At 40.5% G+C, this 14,178-nt stretch overlaps 1 protein-coding gene across 1 annotated transcript in view; it reads left to right on the top strand.

Annotated features, from left to right (window-relative positions):
• Positions 1-14,178, top strand: part of ADGRV1 (adhesion G protein-coupled receptor V1) — a 517,649-nt gene that overhangs the window by 341,717 nt on the left and 161,754 nt on the right. The window contains exon 85 of the mRNA XM_084801946.1: positions 13,936-14,052. Coding sequence (XP_084658072.1) covers positions 13,936-14,052 — 117 coding nt within the window. The remainder of the gene's footprint in view (positions 1-13,935; positions 14,053-14,178) is intronic.

Genomic DNA, 14,178 nt, shown 5'->3' with positions numbered 1-14,178 from the left:
TGAGCATGTGGTGGCACGTCATGGCAGGAGAGTGTGGCTGGACTTTTCACCACATGGCTGAGAAGGAAAGAGGAGGCAGGGCCCTCCATCTTAAAGGTACCACCAGTCCCCAACAGCACCACTCTGGCAAATAAATATTTAATATATTGGCTTTGGTAGATAGTTAAGAGCCAAGCTAGCATAATCTTAAATTTTTTATTAATTTCCTTTAGATTGGCATATAAATTAACGGGTTTCATTTTCATATGTCTGTTATACTTTGTTCTTTTCAGTCCCCTTACCTCCCTCCCTTTCTGCTAATCTCTTTCCATTTCCACACTTATTGCTACACAATTCACAGTAAGAAATTAAACCAGCCTAGATAACTAGAAAATTAAAATGTGAAACATATACTCAGTGGAATTTTACTCAGCTATAAAGTAAAATGAAAATATAATCTTGAATTTACATTCATTACTTATTACCAACAGAGCCTACAGACTAAAGCTTTATTTTACCCTTACCTCTATTTACTTATAATAATTAGCATCTAACTTAAGTTAGTCCAATTCATGTTTCTTGGAAAACATAAGTAAACAGTTGTTATAGTGTTGTTGTGCTTTAAGCAAACAACTTTTAATGGTGCTAGTAATAAAATGAACAGGCTTGCAATTCAAACTAAGACTCAGGGAACAACAACACAGAGGGTCGTAGGACCAGACACCCAGAATGCCTGCCTGCCTTGAGATTGTGAAGATTGTGTCTTTACACAAGAGAGCTGCACCGATGAAGTCTCAATAATATTGTTACCTAAACAAGGCCTAAACTGGGGAAACACTGGCTGACAAACCAAGGTAGATGGGAAATTCCACAAGGCCCCACCCCTCGATGAAGAGCTACCCGCATTTAGTGCCTGCAAAAAGGGAGAATCAGTCTCCCACAAGGATGTGGGAGCACCTTAATTGGTTAACCACGTCTCAAAAAATCAAAATCAAACCAGACAAGTCGAGAAAAGAAACAAAACAAGAGAATAAGGAAGAAGACACAAGTTTGAGTCAGAAGCCCAGCCCAGGCTTTGTCATCGGTTACATGCAAGGCCTTCAAGTTTGTTTCTTTAGCAATGAGGAAAGGAGGAATGGCCTTGAAAGGTCATCTACTACCACACCAAAAGGAACCTCTAAATAATGGTTATGTCCTACCCCCCATGTACTGGCGCCCAAACACTGGCAAGTGTGAAACCAGCACTTCACGGTTTATGATTGTTTTGAAGTTCTTATCTCACCTTTGTAATTTTAGAAAAATTGAATTTTCTTATGGAATATAGTACATTATATTATTATGCTTTTAATAAATGTAGATATTTATAAGTGTCCTGACGTTCTTACCCAATAATTGTCCTCAAATTAAAATGCAAGTCAAACTTATGAAAAGTTGAGAAATTTACAGGAAGATTACCTAGAAAGATATATATGTATGTTTGATAATATACCATATATACGTATCTAACACAGAATCCTTTAAAATGTGATTAACCACCAAGTAATTTCCTAGTTGGAAATAAGTATAATTTTCTACTGCTAATTGTTCACTCACCTCTCTCTCTCTCTTGCTCTCTCGCTCTTTATAAATTGTTTGTTTATTCACTTTACATCCTGGCTGTAACCCCATTCTTCCTCTCCTCCATGTCCCACCCACCCTCCCTCTCCCACATTCCCTGACCCTCTTCCCCATTTCTCCTCCCCTATTCCTCAGAAAAGGGGAGCCCCACTCCCCATCCACCCCAACTCATCAAGTCTCATCAGGACTGACTACTCCTCCTCCCCTGTGGCCTGGCAAGGCAGTCCCGCAAGTGGGAAGTGATCAAAAAGCAGGAAACAGAGTCCATGTCAGAGACAGCCCCCACTCCCCTTACTAGAGGACCCACATGAAGTCTGAGCTGTCTTATCAGCTACATCTGTGTTGGGGTCCTAGGTCCAGTCCATGCACGGCCCTTGGTTGGTGCTTGAGTCTGAACAATCCCCTCTGGGTCCTGGTTAGTTGGCTCTGTTGGTCTTCTTGTGAAACTCCCGTCACCTCCAGGTCCTCCCCCACAACCCCCCCACTCCCGCCCACTTTTCCACAGGACTCCCTAGGCATCTCTCATTGTCACTGAGTCTCAGCATCTGTTTGGAAGCGCGGCTGGGTGGAGCCTCTCAGAAGGCAACTCTGCTAAGCTTCTGTCTGCAAGCATTGCAGAGTGTCATTAATTGTGTCAGAGGTTGGCCCCCTCCCAGGGGGTGGGTCTTGAATTGGGCCAGGCATTGGCCGGTCCTTCCCTCAATCTCTCTTCTATCTGCTCTGTCTTTATCCCTGCACATCTTGTAGGCAAGGCAAACTTTGACTCAGAGATTTTGCGTGTGGGCTGGTGTTTCCCCTCCCCATTACTAGGAGTCTTATCCAGTTAGGGCTAGTCTTCTCCAGTCTCTGTGGGCCCTGCTAGTAGAAGTCTCTGCTAGAGTCCTCCTTATATCTTACCCACCAGGAACCTATCTTGACTTAGGTCTCTAGCTTGTCACAGAGATGCCCCTGCCCACAGTTTCTCTTGGCTCTACAGGCCTTCTGTCCTCCTGCCTCTGCTCGCCCAAGGTCCGATCTCCACCTCATATCTCTCTGCACTCCCTCTCCTGTCTTGTTCCCTCTCTTCAGTCACTGCCTCTCTCTAATCAATTTCCCCTTCTGAGTGAGATTTCAGCATCCTCCCTTGGCTCCTCCTTGTTACTTACCTTCTTTGGATGACCTTACCATTTTCATATAAATAACGACACCTGTTTTAATAAAGTGGTCATGTTTACTGTGACAGACAGCAGTTCAAAATTTTAGGCTTACTCTTATCTTCTAAGATGTTTAAATGTAAATAAATGCTTATTTATTATTACATTTACTTCTTTTGTGCATTTGTGTACAGGTGCATGTGTGTCACAACACATCTCTGAGTTCCACAGGTACTCAGTGGCACATGTATACATACATACACACAAGTAAATAAATCATTAAATGTGTGTGTGCATGTATATAGATGGAAAAGAATTTCAAAGATTCTAAGAAAAAGTTGCTCTTATATTCAAATTACATATGTGCATATGTATGTATACATTTAGCTAATTTATCTCAATTTGATCCCTTTATAGAGTACTGTAATACATTTGTGCTTGAAAATTTATTCTCACATAAACAGTTGTGCCACAAAAATAATCTTTGATGTTTGTTGCCTTCTTTGTCAACTCTATTTGATGTAACAGTTTGGCATTCTGGGTTATAGTTTAAAAATAAATAGAAAGAGAAGGAAAATGAAAACAAAAGTTTAAACAATCACATCCTTGAAATTACAGAGCCGGAAAAAATATATTTTATTTATTTAAACATATAAGCCATTCTCTTTAGAAAGGAAGTACTGGTCTTTGCATTGCCCGGCAGGGGAAGCATAAACTTTGGTGTGTTTACATTAAGGTTAGTTCTGGCCTTTGAGTTAAAGGACACTAAAGTTAGAGTATATCAAATTTTATTAGAATTCTCCAGCTTCTTTGAAATTCTACCCAATTCCATTTCCTTTTAAGTCCAAGGAATCCATGAGAAGTTGAACAAAATCTTTTCATTTTCAATCAACAAATCATAATATGACAATTCCTCCTTATATATTTCAAATACATGTTCATGTAATCTTTAACTGACTTCTACATTTTTGATTGAGTTATATTTAAGAGATTTCAAAGTATATACATACATGTATAGGCATACAAGTGAAATGGAAAATGAACACAGTTTTATTTCAGGTTGGTCATTCAACAACAACAAGATTGTGTGTGTGTGTGTGTGTGTGTGTGTGTGTGTGTGTGTGTGTGTGTTTGTGTGTGTGTGTGTGTGTGTGTGTGTGTGTGTGTGTGTGTGTATGTGTGAGTTCTCTGAATAATGGCTCAGTCTCATATGGAAAGTGCTCAGTAATTTTTCTCTGTTGCAGTGACTAACCACCATGACTAAGGTAATTTACAAAAGGAAGCATTTAATTTGATGTCTCGGGGCCCCAAAGGGTTGGAGTCTATGACCATTGCAGAGGACATGGCAGCAGGCAGGCAAGTGCAGCAGTGGAGCAGCAGCTGAGAGCTCACGTACTGAGGAAAAAAAAGAGAACATAACTGGGAATGGCCTGGCCTTTTGAAACCTCAAATCCCAACCCCCAGTGACACGCCTCCTCCAACAAGGCCACGCCTCCTAATCCTTCCCAAACAGTTCCACCAACCGCAGACCAAGTGTTCAGATATAGGAGCCTATGAGGACCACGGCCATGCAAACTATCACAGAACCCAGTGTCTTGTGTCTGTCTGAAGAGTTTTATGGTGTAATCTCCAGATACAGAAAACGGTTGCTCCTACAGATGTTCTAAAGCCAGTAATTACATAACAAAGAAATGGAGATGTGAGAAATAAAGATTATATGTGGATGTCTGCTGGATCTTTGTGTTATTAAAACCATCTTGATCATCATTTCACCCGACTGCAATGTGCGTTTTCTTCTGATGAGAGGATTTTTTTTCCTGAGAGCCTCCCGTACAAACAATAAGTGTGTGGTCTCCGTGATGCTGAGTGCAGGCTAGCGTTGTGTTAAGGGGCTATTTTAAGTCTAGACATGACTGGGAGGACAGGCTTTAAGTCAAAATATGTGGCTCAAATTCTGGGGTCATTGTGTCTTAGGTCTGTAACAACTTTATTTACATCATTAAGCCTTAGTTTTTTATGCAAAATAAAGGGCATCTAAATTGCATAGGTCATTAAAGGATAAGGACTGGTAATTGTCATAGGGCATATAGCACATAACACTACCCAATACATTACTGTTACTTCTGTGGATAAAAATAAGTTAGCACTTGTTTGGCTGTGTCCCAGATACAGAAACCTAGCCTTGGTCTTTTTGAAGTTAATGAATGACTCATAAAAATCCTTTTATTTTTCTAAAGAGAAAATAGTTTCTTAAAGATAAAAGAAGAAATAAGACCTTGGGAAAATACCTCCATAAATTGGGAAAGACGTTTGGGTTTTTTGTTTTTTGTTTTTTTGTAAGCTCGGTAGTGAAGCTTTGTAAACATCACCTTTAAATATGTCATACCAAAGATGAGCCATGGAAGAAATATGGGCAAACTAAGCAGCTCAGTGAGTAGTGGCAACATCTGACTGGCTGACTTATTTTAAGCCATATACTAAGTCAACCATGTTTATCTGGCTTTATACTAACTAAAGGAAAACCCCGGTGTCTACCTGCTTCTGGCACTCAGTTCTTGCTATGGATTCATTTATTGTGTGCATTCGTACATTCTGTTGTCATGTGCGGTAAGAAAACAAGTGACTTGCCTAATGTCCTCACAGTGAAAGCATGAGTAGGAGGCCACTGCCCTCTTTTTGTTCTCAGGCAGGGATGCAGGGGCGAAGATTCAGAAACAGGGATGAGCCGAATGTGCACTTGAAAGCCGTTACTATGTCGATTGGCTCTTGTGATGCATTTTTACTGTGGCAACCATAAGCAAATAACCTTCATCAATACCCGTTCAGATGTATTTTTGTTGTTTATCAGCTACCAAAAATTGCAGCATCACATAAAGTAGCTCCCTGACACACCTGACACACTCAGAGCCCTGTTCAGTTTAATGTTTCAGGGTCTTTAAAGCTCCTTAATCTGCCCACACCTTCCCTAAAGCAGCCCAGGTTTAAAATGCCGTAACATGAGATTTATTTTTAGAAAAGAAGGAAGAAAGGAAGCAAAGTTGGGAAGGAGGAAGAAAGGCATGAATAAATTCTGCATCTCTGACCCGAACAGCACAGTAGGGGTAGCCAAGTATAAGTAAAGTTATCTGGATTACGTAAGAAAACAACAACCAGCCATGTGAGATCAGTGCAGACAGCTACACATTGTTCAGCAAAAATGTTGCCGGTAATAGTAGGAGTTAAGGTCTGGTGTTGACAGAACACCCCTGCCACCTAAACTTTTTCCATAGGACAGATCCAAACTACAGATGAAGAAGATGCTTGTCCAGCAGTGACAAGAGTAATAAACATGCAATGGGACCACCAGGTAATGAAAAAAGGGACAAGTTCCCCCAGGTGCTTTGCTTACAGGAACATGCTCTGAGCACTTTCTGAGTGGTTAACCCTGAAAGCCCTGAGAGCTATTTTTTTTTCATCACCCTATCACATAAGAAGTTAAAGAGTAACTCCAAATTTTTGTTGAACGTTTCTTAATAAAGCTGTGAATGTACAGAGAGAAAATGTTGGTAAAAATTTAAACATGAGGCAACCCAGATCCATTAGTGTCAGGGTAATGCTGTCACACCCGTATATTCCAACATCAGCGGGCATTGAGTCTGATGACCAGAGTAGCAGCTGTGGACAGCCTCTTCATTTTTTAGCATCATATTAAAGTTGCCTGCAGCTTTCTTGTGGACAGGATGTTGTAGACATATGTGATTTTTGGCAAGTAAGAAAGTATGGTTTAAAGGTCAAAATATAAGGTGCTTTTTGCTTAAAAATTTGTTTTATCGTGGAAATGAATATTTGGAGGCACTTATTTATTAATCAACACTGAAGAAATATAAAGCTATTTATGATCAAGAAAAGCTATGTAGTTCAGAAGATGTGAGTTGCCAAAATATACAAGGAATGAGTATGTACATAATTTGATTTAAGTGATTTTTTTTCCAAATCAGAACACCATGAAAATTGTCACTATTTTAGTTAAAAATATAAAAAACTAGGAACAAAAGCCAAAGTAATAACGACCTGATATAATTTTGCTTTGAATGTAGGTGGAAGACAAAGTGCTGAGTTTACCTTCTAAAATAGAAAATTAATGCCAGTGAGCACGTGTGTGGCATTTGACATGTCAGCGAATGCAGTGATCACTGACATATGCAAAACAAAGTGGGCCCAGTTTCCCTGGAAACCTTCATGTTGACAGTTTTCAGGTCTTGGCGTAAAGAAGCATCAGTGTAGACGCTGGCAGACTCAAAGCTTGCAGTTAGGAGGAGTCTGGGGAAGCATGTGCGATCGGGCAGAATGGTGCCAAGCTGACTGACCTGCAGATCCTCCAGTGCTTGGGTAGAGTGCCTGGCCTCAGTCATGGGGCACATCCGCTGAGTTAAGTACAGCGGCCATTCACAACCAATGGTAACTGCAGCGCCTATACAGAGGAGTCTGAGTGAATTATTTTAGAGGCATCCAAACGTCACTATCAAAAGATGTCAGACGTATCAGGAAGCAGAGCACGCTCCATGATCCTGAGTGGGAACTGATGCTGGAATTGGCAGGCAAGGAGGAATCTGAAATAATGACAGCTGAATTCTATGTTTTAACAATATTTAAAATGAATCAAGCCCACAAATTAAAGTTATGACGTGATCTAAATTTAAGTTGAAACATTAATCTGTAACAGGCTAGAAATAATGAAAGAAAAATTAGTGACGTTGAAAGCATAGTGATATAATTATCTAAAACCCAAACCAGAAGAAATAAAAAATCAAAGAGATTGAGGGAATATCAGTGAATTGTAGGGAAACTGTCAAGGGTTGATATGTGTGTGTGTTACTGATGTCTTAGACAAGTCAGTACAAGAGAGTGAACCTGGAAAAATATTTGAAAATAAATTTCCAAGCTTTCTGAAATATTGAACCCTCTAACCAGCCAGTAATTTACAAGCAGAAACACAAAGGAAGTATACAAGGACTGTCATGGAAAATTGCCCAAAGCTGGTCACAAGGAAAAAAAAAAAAAAAAAAAAAGGAAATCTACACACACAGAAACAAAAATTCTGTGTAAAAATTAAAACTGATTTCCATTTTAAAAAATCGTGGAAATAGGGAAACAGTGTAGTTACAGGTTTAAGAACAGAAGGAGAAAAAAAAATCTATGGCTTTAATAATAGCGTTTAAGTGATGGTTAAAGATGTTGCCAAATATATAAGGTAAAAGGAGGTATTGCCAGTAGCAGCGCACTATGGGGGAAATACTGAAATATTTCAGGCAGAAGGAATGCTACCAGATGGAAGTGTGAATTTGTACACATGCACAAGTAGTGCTAGAGAAAGATGAATCAGAGGGCAAAGGCAGAGAAAACTGTATCATGCAAGTGTGTTTTAAAGATAACTGTGTCCAAGACAAGGGTTTTTAACAATGATATGTGAGACTTATATGGCCTGTTGCTATAAAGTGTCCGTTAGTAACAGCAACAACAACAGGTCAGAAGAAAAAACTATACAGCTGTTCTGCCTCGGAAGGATTGTTCTGTCAGCCAGAGTCTCTCATATGCAAGTGTGAACCTCTTAGTGCAGTTAGGAAGTCAAGAGCCCAATGCATTGCCACAAAGGATAGCTATCCAGAGTTGTGAGGTTGACTTAGTATTCAGATACCAGGGTAACTTACCGTATTAGCGAACAAAAATAGAAAGTAGTGGTAATCTTGACACAGAAATGGAATTTGAGAAAAAAATTCAATATTTATTCCCAGAGCACATTCCCTCTAAAGCAAGGGTGGGAGGGAACCATCTCAACTTAACCAAGTATCTACAGGAGAGAGAAAAAGAAGGAACAAATACCGTGCCTGTCTCCCTAGGGTTGCCACTACAAAATGCCTTTGTATAGGTTTAAAAGAGAAATGTGTTTGGTGAGTTTCTGGTGTCTGCAAGTTTGAGCATGGCCTGATGGCTCTCTCTTTGGTTTTGGCTTGTCCTCATGTGCCCATGTCATCACACAGCCTTATCTTAAGTACGTGTCCTGTGACCCAGAATTTGCTCTTTTTATTAAAAAGACAACATTCTGAGACATCCCTGTTTTCTTCACCTGAGAATTGAGATTTGTGGAGCATATATATCTCCTATCTTTTCAAAGAGACTAAAGGTTTCTTTTTTTATATTGTGGAAAAGCAGTCTTTTTAAAATTAATTAACTTGTTTTTATATGTACAGTAAACAACATACAGCAAGAAAAATGACATGACAATCAGGAATTATATAAATGTTACATTCATAATGTTTTGGCTCCTTGAATTTGGCAGCCATAAAGAAAACATCTTTTCTATCTTGGTGCGTCTAAAATTCTGAATGTTTAAAGGAGTACAGCAAACTAGAGTTTGTTTTTTGTTTTTTGTTTTTTTGTTTTTTTGTTTGTTTGTTTTTTGTGGATTTTTAAAATTAATTTATTCATATTACATCTCAGTTGTTAGGCCATCCCTTGTATCTTCCCATTCTCCCTTCCTCCCACTTCCCCCCTACTCCCCTCCCCTATGACTGTGACTGAGGGGGACCTCCTCCCCCTGTATATGCTCATCGGTATCAAGTCTCTCCTTGGTGACCTATTATCCTTCCTCTGAGTGCCACCAGACGTCTCCATCCAAGGGACATGGTCAAATATAGGGCACCAGAGTTTGTGTGAAAGTCAGATCTCCTTCACTCAACAGTGGAGAATGTGCTGTCCATCGGCTAGTCTGGGTAGGGGTTCGAGGTTTACTGCCTATATTTTCCTTGGCTCTTGCGATAGTTTACGAAGGACCCCAGGGCCCAGACTCGCCTGTAGTTTTCTAGGACCCGCTGGATCCTTCTATTTCCTCATTCTCCCAGGCTTCTCACACCTAAAGTCTCAGTAGGATGTCCTCCCCTCTTACCCACTTTCCTGGTAGGTACAGTTTTTCATAGGGACGTACACCTTGGACTAGTGTCTCGATATAAGTGAGTATATATCATTTAGCTCTTTTTGCTTCTGTGTGAACTCACTCATTATGACAATTTCTAGTTCAATCCATTTGTCCACAAATTTTGGAAATTCCTTGTTTTTAATAGCTGAGTAGTATTCCATCGTGTAGATGTACCACAGTTTCTTTATCTATTCTTCTACTGAGGGACACGTAGGTTGTTTCCATGTTCTGGCTATTATGAATAAGGCAGCTATGAACATGGTTGAGCATATGTCCCTGTTGTGAATCCACACACATTTGCTCACTTGATGAATGCAAACTAGAATTTGTAAGTTAGTGGCCAGGCCTTTGTCTGGCATACACAATGTTTGCTAGGTTGAAATAAATAGGCATGAGTTGATGACAAAGCTGACAATTCAGCTATGCCTGGGAAAGATGAGAAAGAAATTCTAGCTCCACTAAAGAAGAACAAAGGAAATATGTTTAGAAAACAGAGTAAAGTGTTGCACTGGTGGGGGGCGGGGGGGGAGTGCATTTGAAGAGAAATGTGGAGGAAGCAGACAGGATGTACGTCTGCTTGACTTACCTACACAGCTAACCATTCTCCCTTTCCCCTCAGACTTGGTCAGTTCTGTTATAAACACTTGCCACATTCTTACTACATTACGCACATAACTGCTTTCCACCCTAGGCAGCCTACTGCAAGTAAAGAACTACCCTTGGCTTGTCGAATACCAGTGTCCTCCTTTTTAAAATGGAAGAGTCTAGAAAGCCAGCAAGAGTAGTGTAGGCAGGTGGAGCTGACCCACCCCATCAAAACTGAGCAGGTTTGGGACAGCTGAGGAGTAGAGGACTCATTTGAAGAATGAGACCAGAGGAAAAAAATCTCCACAGCACTGCGGGAGGGGGAGGGGGAGGAGGAGCCTGTGTCCCAAGAAGTAATAAGAATTGAGATAAACAGGAAGCTCAACATTTATTATTAGATTTTATTTAGCAGGAAACAGAGACACATACATCTCTATTCCCCTCTTTGGCACAGTAGAGCTGTCATCCACCAGAAGGAGAAGATAACTTTATTTCCTTTTAAATCAATGGTAGGTCAGATAGTCTTCCAGGGAGCCTGTATTATTTATCTTCTGTTATGAGGTACATATGTTATAAGTGAGAAGACGAGAACAGCGTTGCAGGTGCCATTGGCATCATTTTCGGTTGCCTTTTAGGAGCCTGCGGTGAGCCACGAATTAATACAGACTGAGAATCAGTTGAATCTCAGCAGTTTGGGATGAGGCTTCTACCTGGTCCAGTCTTGTAGACAGCATCATTTCGTTCTAGAAAGACTGTTGGCCTTAAAATATTAACACCAGACTCTGAGATTCCAATGATCTGCAAACGTGTTAAGTATCACATAGGACTTGCTTTTGTTGTTTATTAAATTGAGGTAAAATCAATATAGCTTCACATCATTCATAGGTAACTTTTCTGTGTGGGCACACAGGATGGCTGGCCTGGCAACAATCCTTCTTGCTCAGCACAGTGCTCTGAGAGGGGCAGGCACAGCAAGGCTCAGCATACAGATGACTAGAAACCTTTGAAGAATCCCTCCTTTTGCTCTTACTGTGTCCAACTGAATTGGTCTCAAAGTGTAGCTATGAAAATCATCTTCATCCTGGTACCATGGAAAGAACACCGCTAAGAGCCCGTCTGTTCTCAAGTAATGTAGTCTCGGGTTCTGTGAGCTAGGCATGCGTGAGGATCACGTTTGATTTTACATTGTCCTGTTTCAATGTTTAAATAAATTATCTGGGGTAGGTAGGCCGGTTCTCATGACACGTAAGCGCCTGACGTACTCTTAGCCCATCTTTGTCAAAGGTTGAGGTGGATCATTTTGTCTCGCTCACTAATTTTACGTCACACAAGGGAGAAGTAATCCTCAATATCCAAAAAGCAGATCGAAACAGCTTTTATAGTTCACAGAATCGTAATGGTGTTCTTACAACTTCGAAAGATTCAAATCTAAAAAAAAAGAAGATGGCACACCCTACAAATGAAATTTGGGGTGTTAAAAACTATCTTCTGGAAGCAGAGGATGTTTTAAACAATAGCCTGCAGTGATTTGATTCTAAGAGCAGCTTTAGGAAAACAGATTTAAATTAGCATACCATCTACAGTTTCACAGAATGCTTAAATTTAAATATACGTTCTCAGTTAACAATTTGCATGATTAATTTTCACAACAAACTATTCAGGTCGGGTGTGACAAAACTATCAAATTTCTACACAGTTCATCTCACAGAGTCCAAAATTGAGAAGTCTGTCATTGTTGGCGGTGCTCCTATGGAAAGAGGTGCCACTGTGCTTCAAAACAAAGACAAATTGTCACAATGAGTCTGTGAGGTGCAGGGTAGAGCTCACACAGACTTCCGCCTCTGAGGAGTTTTTAAAGCCAAGCCATGGTGCTTAGTCCCTCGAAGGTGTTCAGTGATTATCTGTGGCATTCAGGAGGTTATATTTATATGGTGTATATTTTATAATTCAGAAGTTACACAAGAGCTGAAGTTTAGGAAAATCTAAACACGCTCCAAGGACAAGTTGTAATGACCCAAAAGATACTGTGCGCTGTGTTCTGGAAATGCAAGTCTGTTGCTTATTTGGGGGTGGGTTGTGCTCCTTTTTATTAGGTTATTAAGAAACCTACTAAACAGTGAGTATACAGTTCCTACTTTAAAGGTTAGCATTTGCTGGTTTTAACGGTGCACATTGAAAATAGCTAGGCCAGGAGTGAATAAACAGAAAATTAAGTTTCTTTTTGTAAAATTAAGTAGTCTTTTTGTGTGTTTGTTTGTTTGTTTGTTTGTTTTTCAAGACAGGGTTTCTCTGTGTAGTCTGTCCTGGACTCAGTTTGTAGACCAGGTTGGCCTCGAACTCACAGGGATCCACCTCCACCTGCCTCTGCCTCCCGAGTGCTGGGATTAAAAGTGTGCTCCACCACTGCCTGGCTAAGTTAGGGATCTTTTTTTTTTTTTTTAAGATTTATTTATTTATTAAGTATACAGTATTTTGCCTGAATGTACACCAGAAGAGGGCACCAGACCTCACTGTAGATGGTTGTGAGCCACCATGTGGTTGCTGGGAATTGAACTCAGGGTCTTTGGAAGAACAAGCAGTGCTCTTAACCTCTGAGCCATCTCTCCAGCCCCCTAAGTTAGGAATCTTAAGGTAGAAAAGGTCTGCATTTACTTTTTGCCAACTTACTGCTCTTACTGGTGAGGAAATTAAGCTGAGTTTATTTGCTCAGACGTTATAGTGTTATGTTGCTGGCTCCAACCTTTCTTTCGCTAACTGAAGTTTTCATTATATAATTTGATGTAGTAGTCTTGTATTGGAAGACTACAAAGTGGTATTCTACTTGATTTGATAATTTATTCAACAAGTGTTCATTGAGTTCTATCAGGTGCCAGATAGTTGGTGTTTGAACTTCAGCAAAAAATCAAAAGAGCAAAAATTTCTATCCTTGTACAGATTATATTCCAGTGAGTGAGATGGTGGTGGTGATGATGATCATGATGATGATGATCATGAAGAATGATGATGATGATCATGAAGAATGATGATGATTTCACAGTATGTGGATGGTGATGAGGACTCTTTACAAAAAGAGTTAACATTCAAGTGTATTGTAGGGGGGGAGAGAGAAATAGTGTGGAAACAGTCATCATTGATGTAAGGGTGACTCTTGGACACAGGCTTGAAGATGATAATGAACCCCATCACCGTTCAGGTAATTTTAAGGCTTGAAAATTTAAGTATGCTTGAAACCCATTTGTTCCACGTGTTGCTACCTGGCAAGAGGTTGCACATGAGATGAAGTCAAGGATTCTTCTTATTTCCTTGTCTGTCTAGCCAGGAATGGCCTTTCCACAGTGGTTCTTCTTCCCCACGTAGCTGGCATAAACAGTTTTCAAGGCTTTGCTTTTGGTTTAGTAGTGACAAGAATGTGGTTTACTTTGAGACTTCACTCTTGAGAGCCTTAGAGCAACACAGAACATAATGCTCTGTCACTTATTGGTTCTTAGAAACACACACGTTCCCACATTTGCCCCATGAGGAGGTTGACTTATTCTGTGAGTCTGGCAGCCGGTCAACTCCACCTTTGACTCAGTCCCTTACACACGCAGATGAGAACGTGGCTTGGTCTCTGGATGGTCTTCGTTTTACCTTAGCGTGACTTAAAATAGAACTGCCTGTTTCTTGCAGATTGTGTTCCTGGCATCTGCGTACACAAGTCCCCAGCTGAGCGAGGAGAGCTGCTCCGCCGTGGCTGCAGTGGCACATTACCTGTATCTTTGCCAGTTTAGCTGGATGCTCATCCAGGTTGGTAGCTCCTTCACTGCTCACCACCATTCCTTTCCAGTGACCCCGGGTGAGGGGGTCTGAGTACCTGAGATTCTCTGTACTGAAGTAGAAATAACCCCGCGTCACCACCACAGCAGTCCCAGA

This window comes from Acomys minous (assembly GCF_964271855.1).
Source record: "Acomys minous genome assembly, chromosome: 11".
Taxonomy (NCBI): Eukaryota; Metazoa; Chordata; class Mammalia; order Rodentia; family Muridae; genus Acomys; species Acomys minous.
Note: the sequence above shows the minus strand (reverse complement) of the source record. Positions and strands in the feature narration are given on the sequence as shown.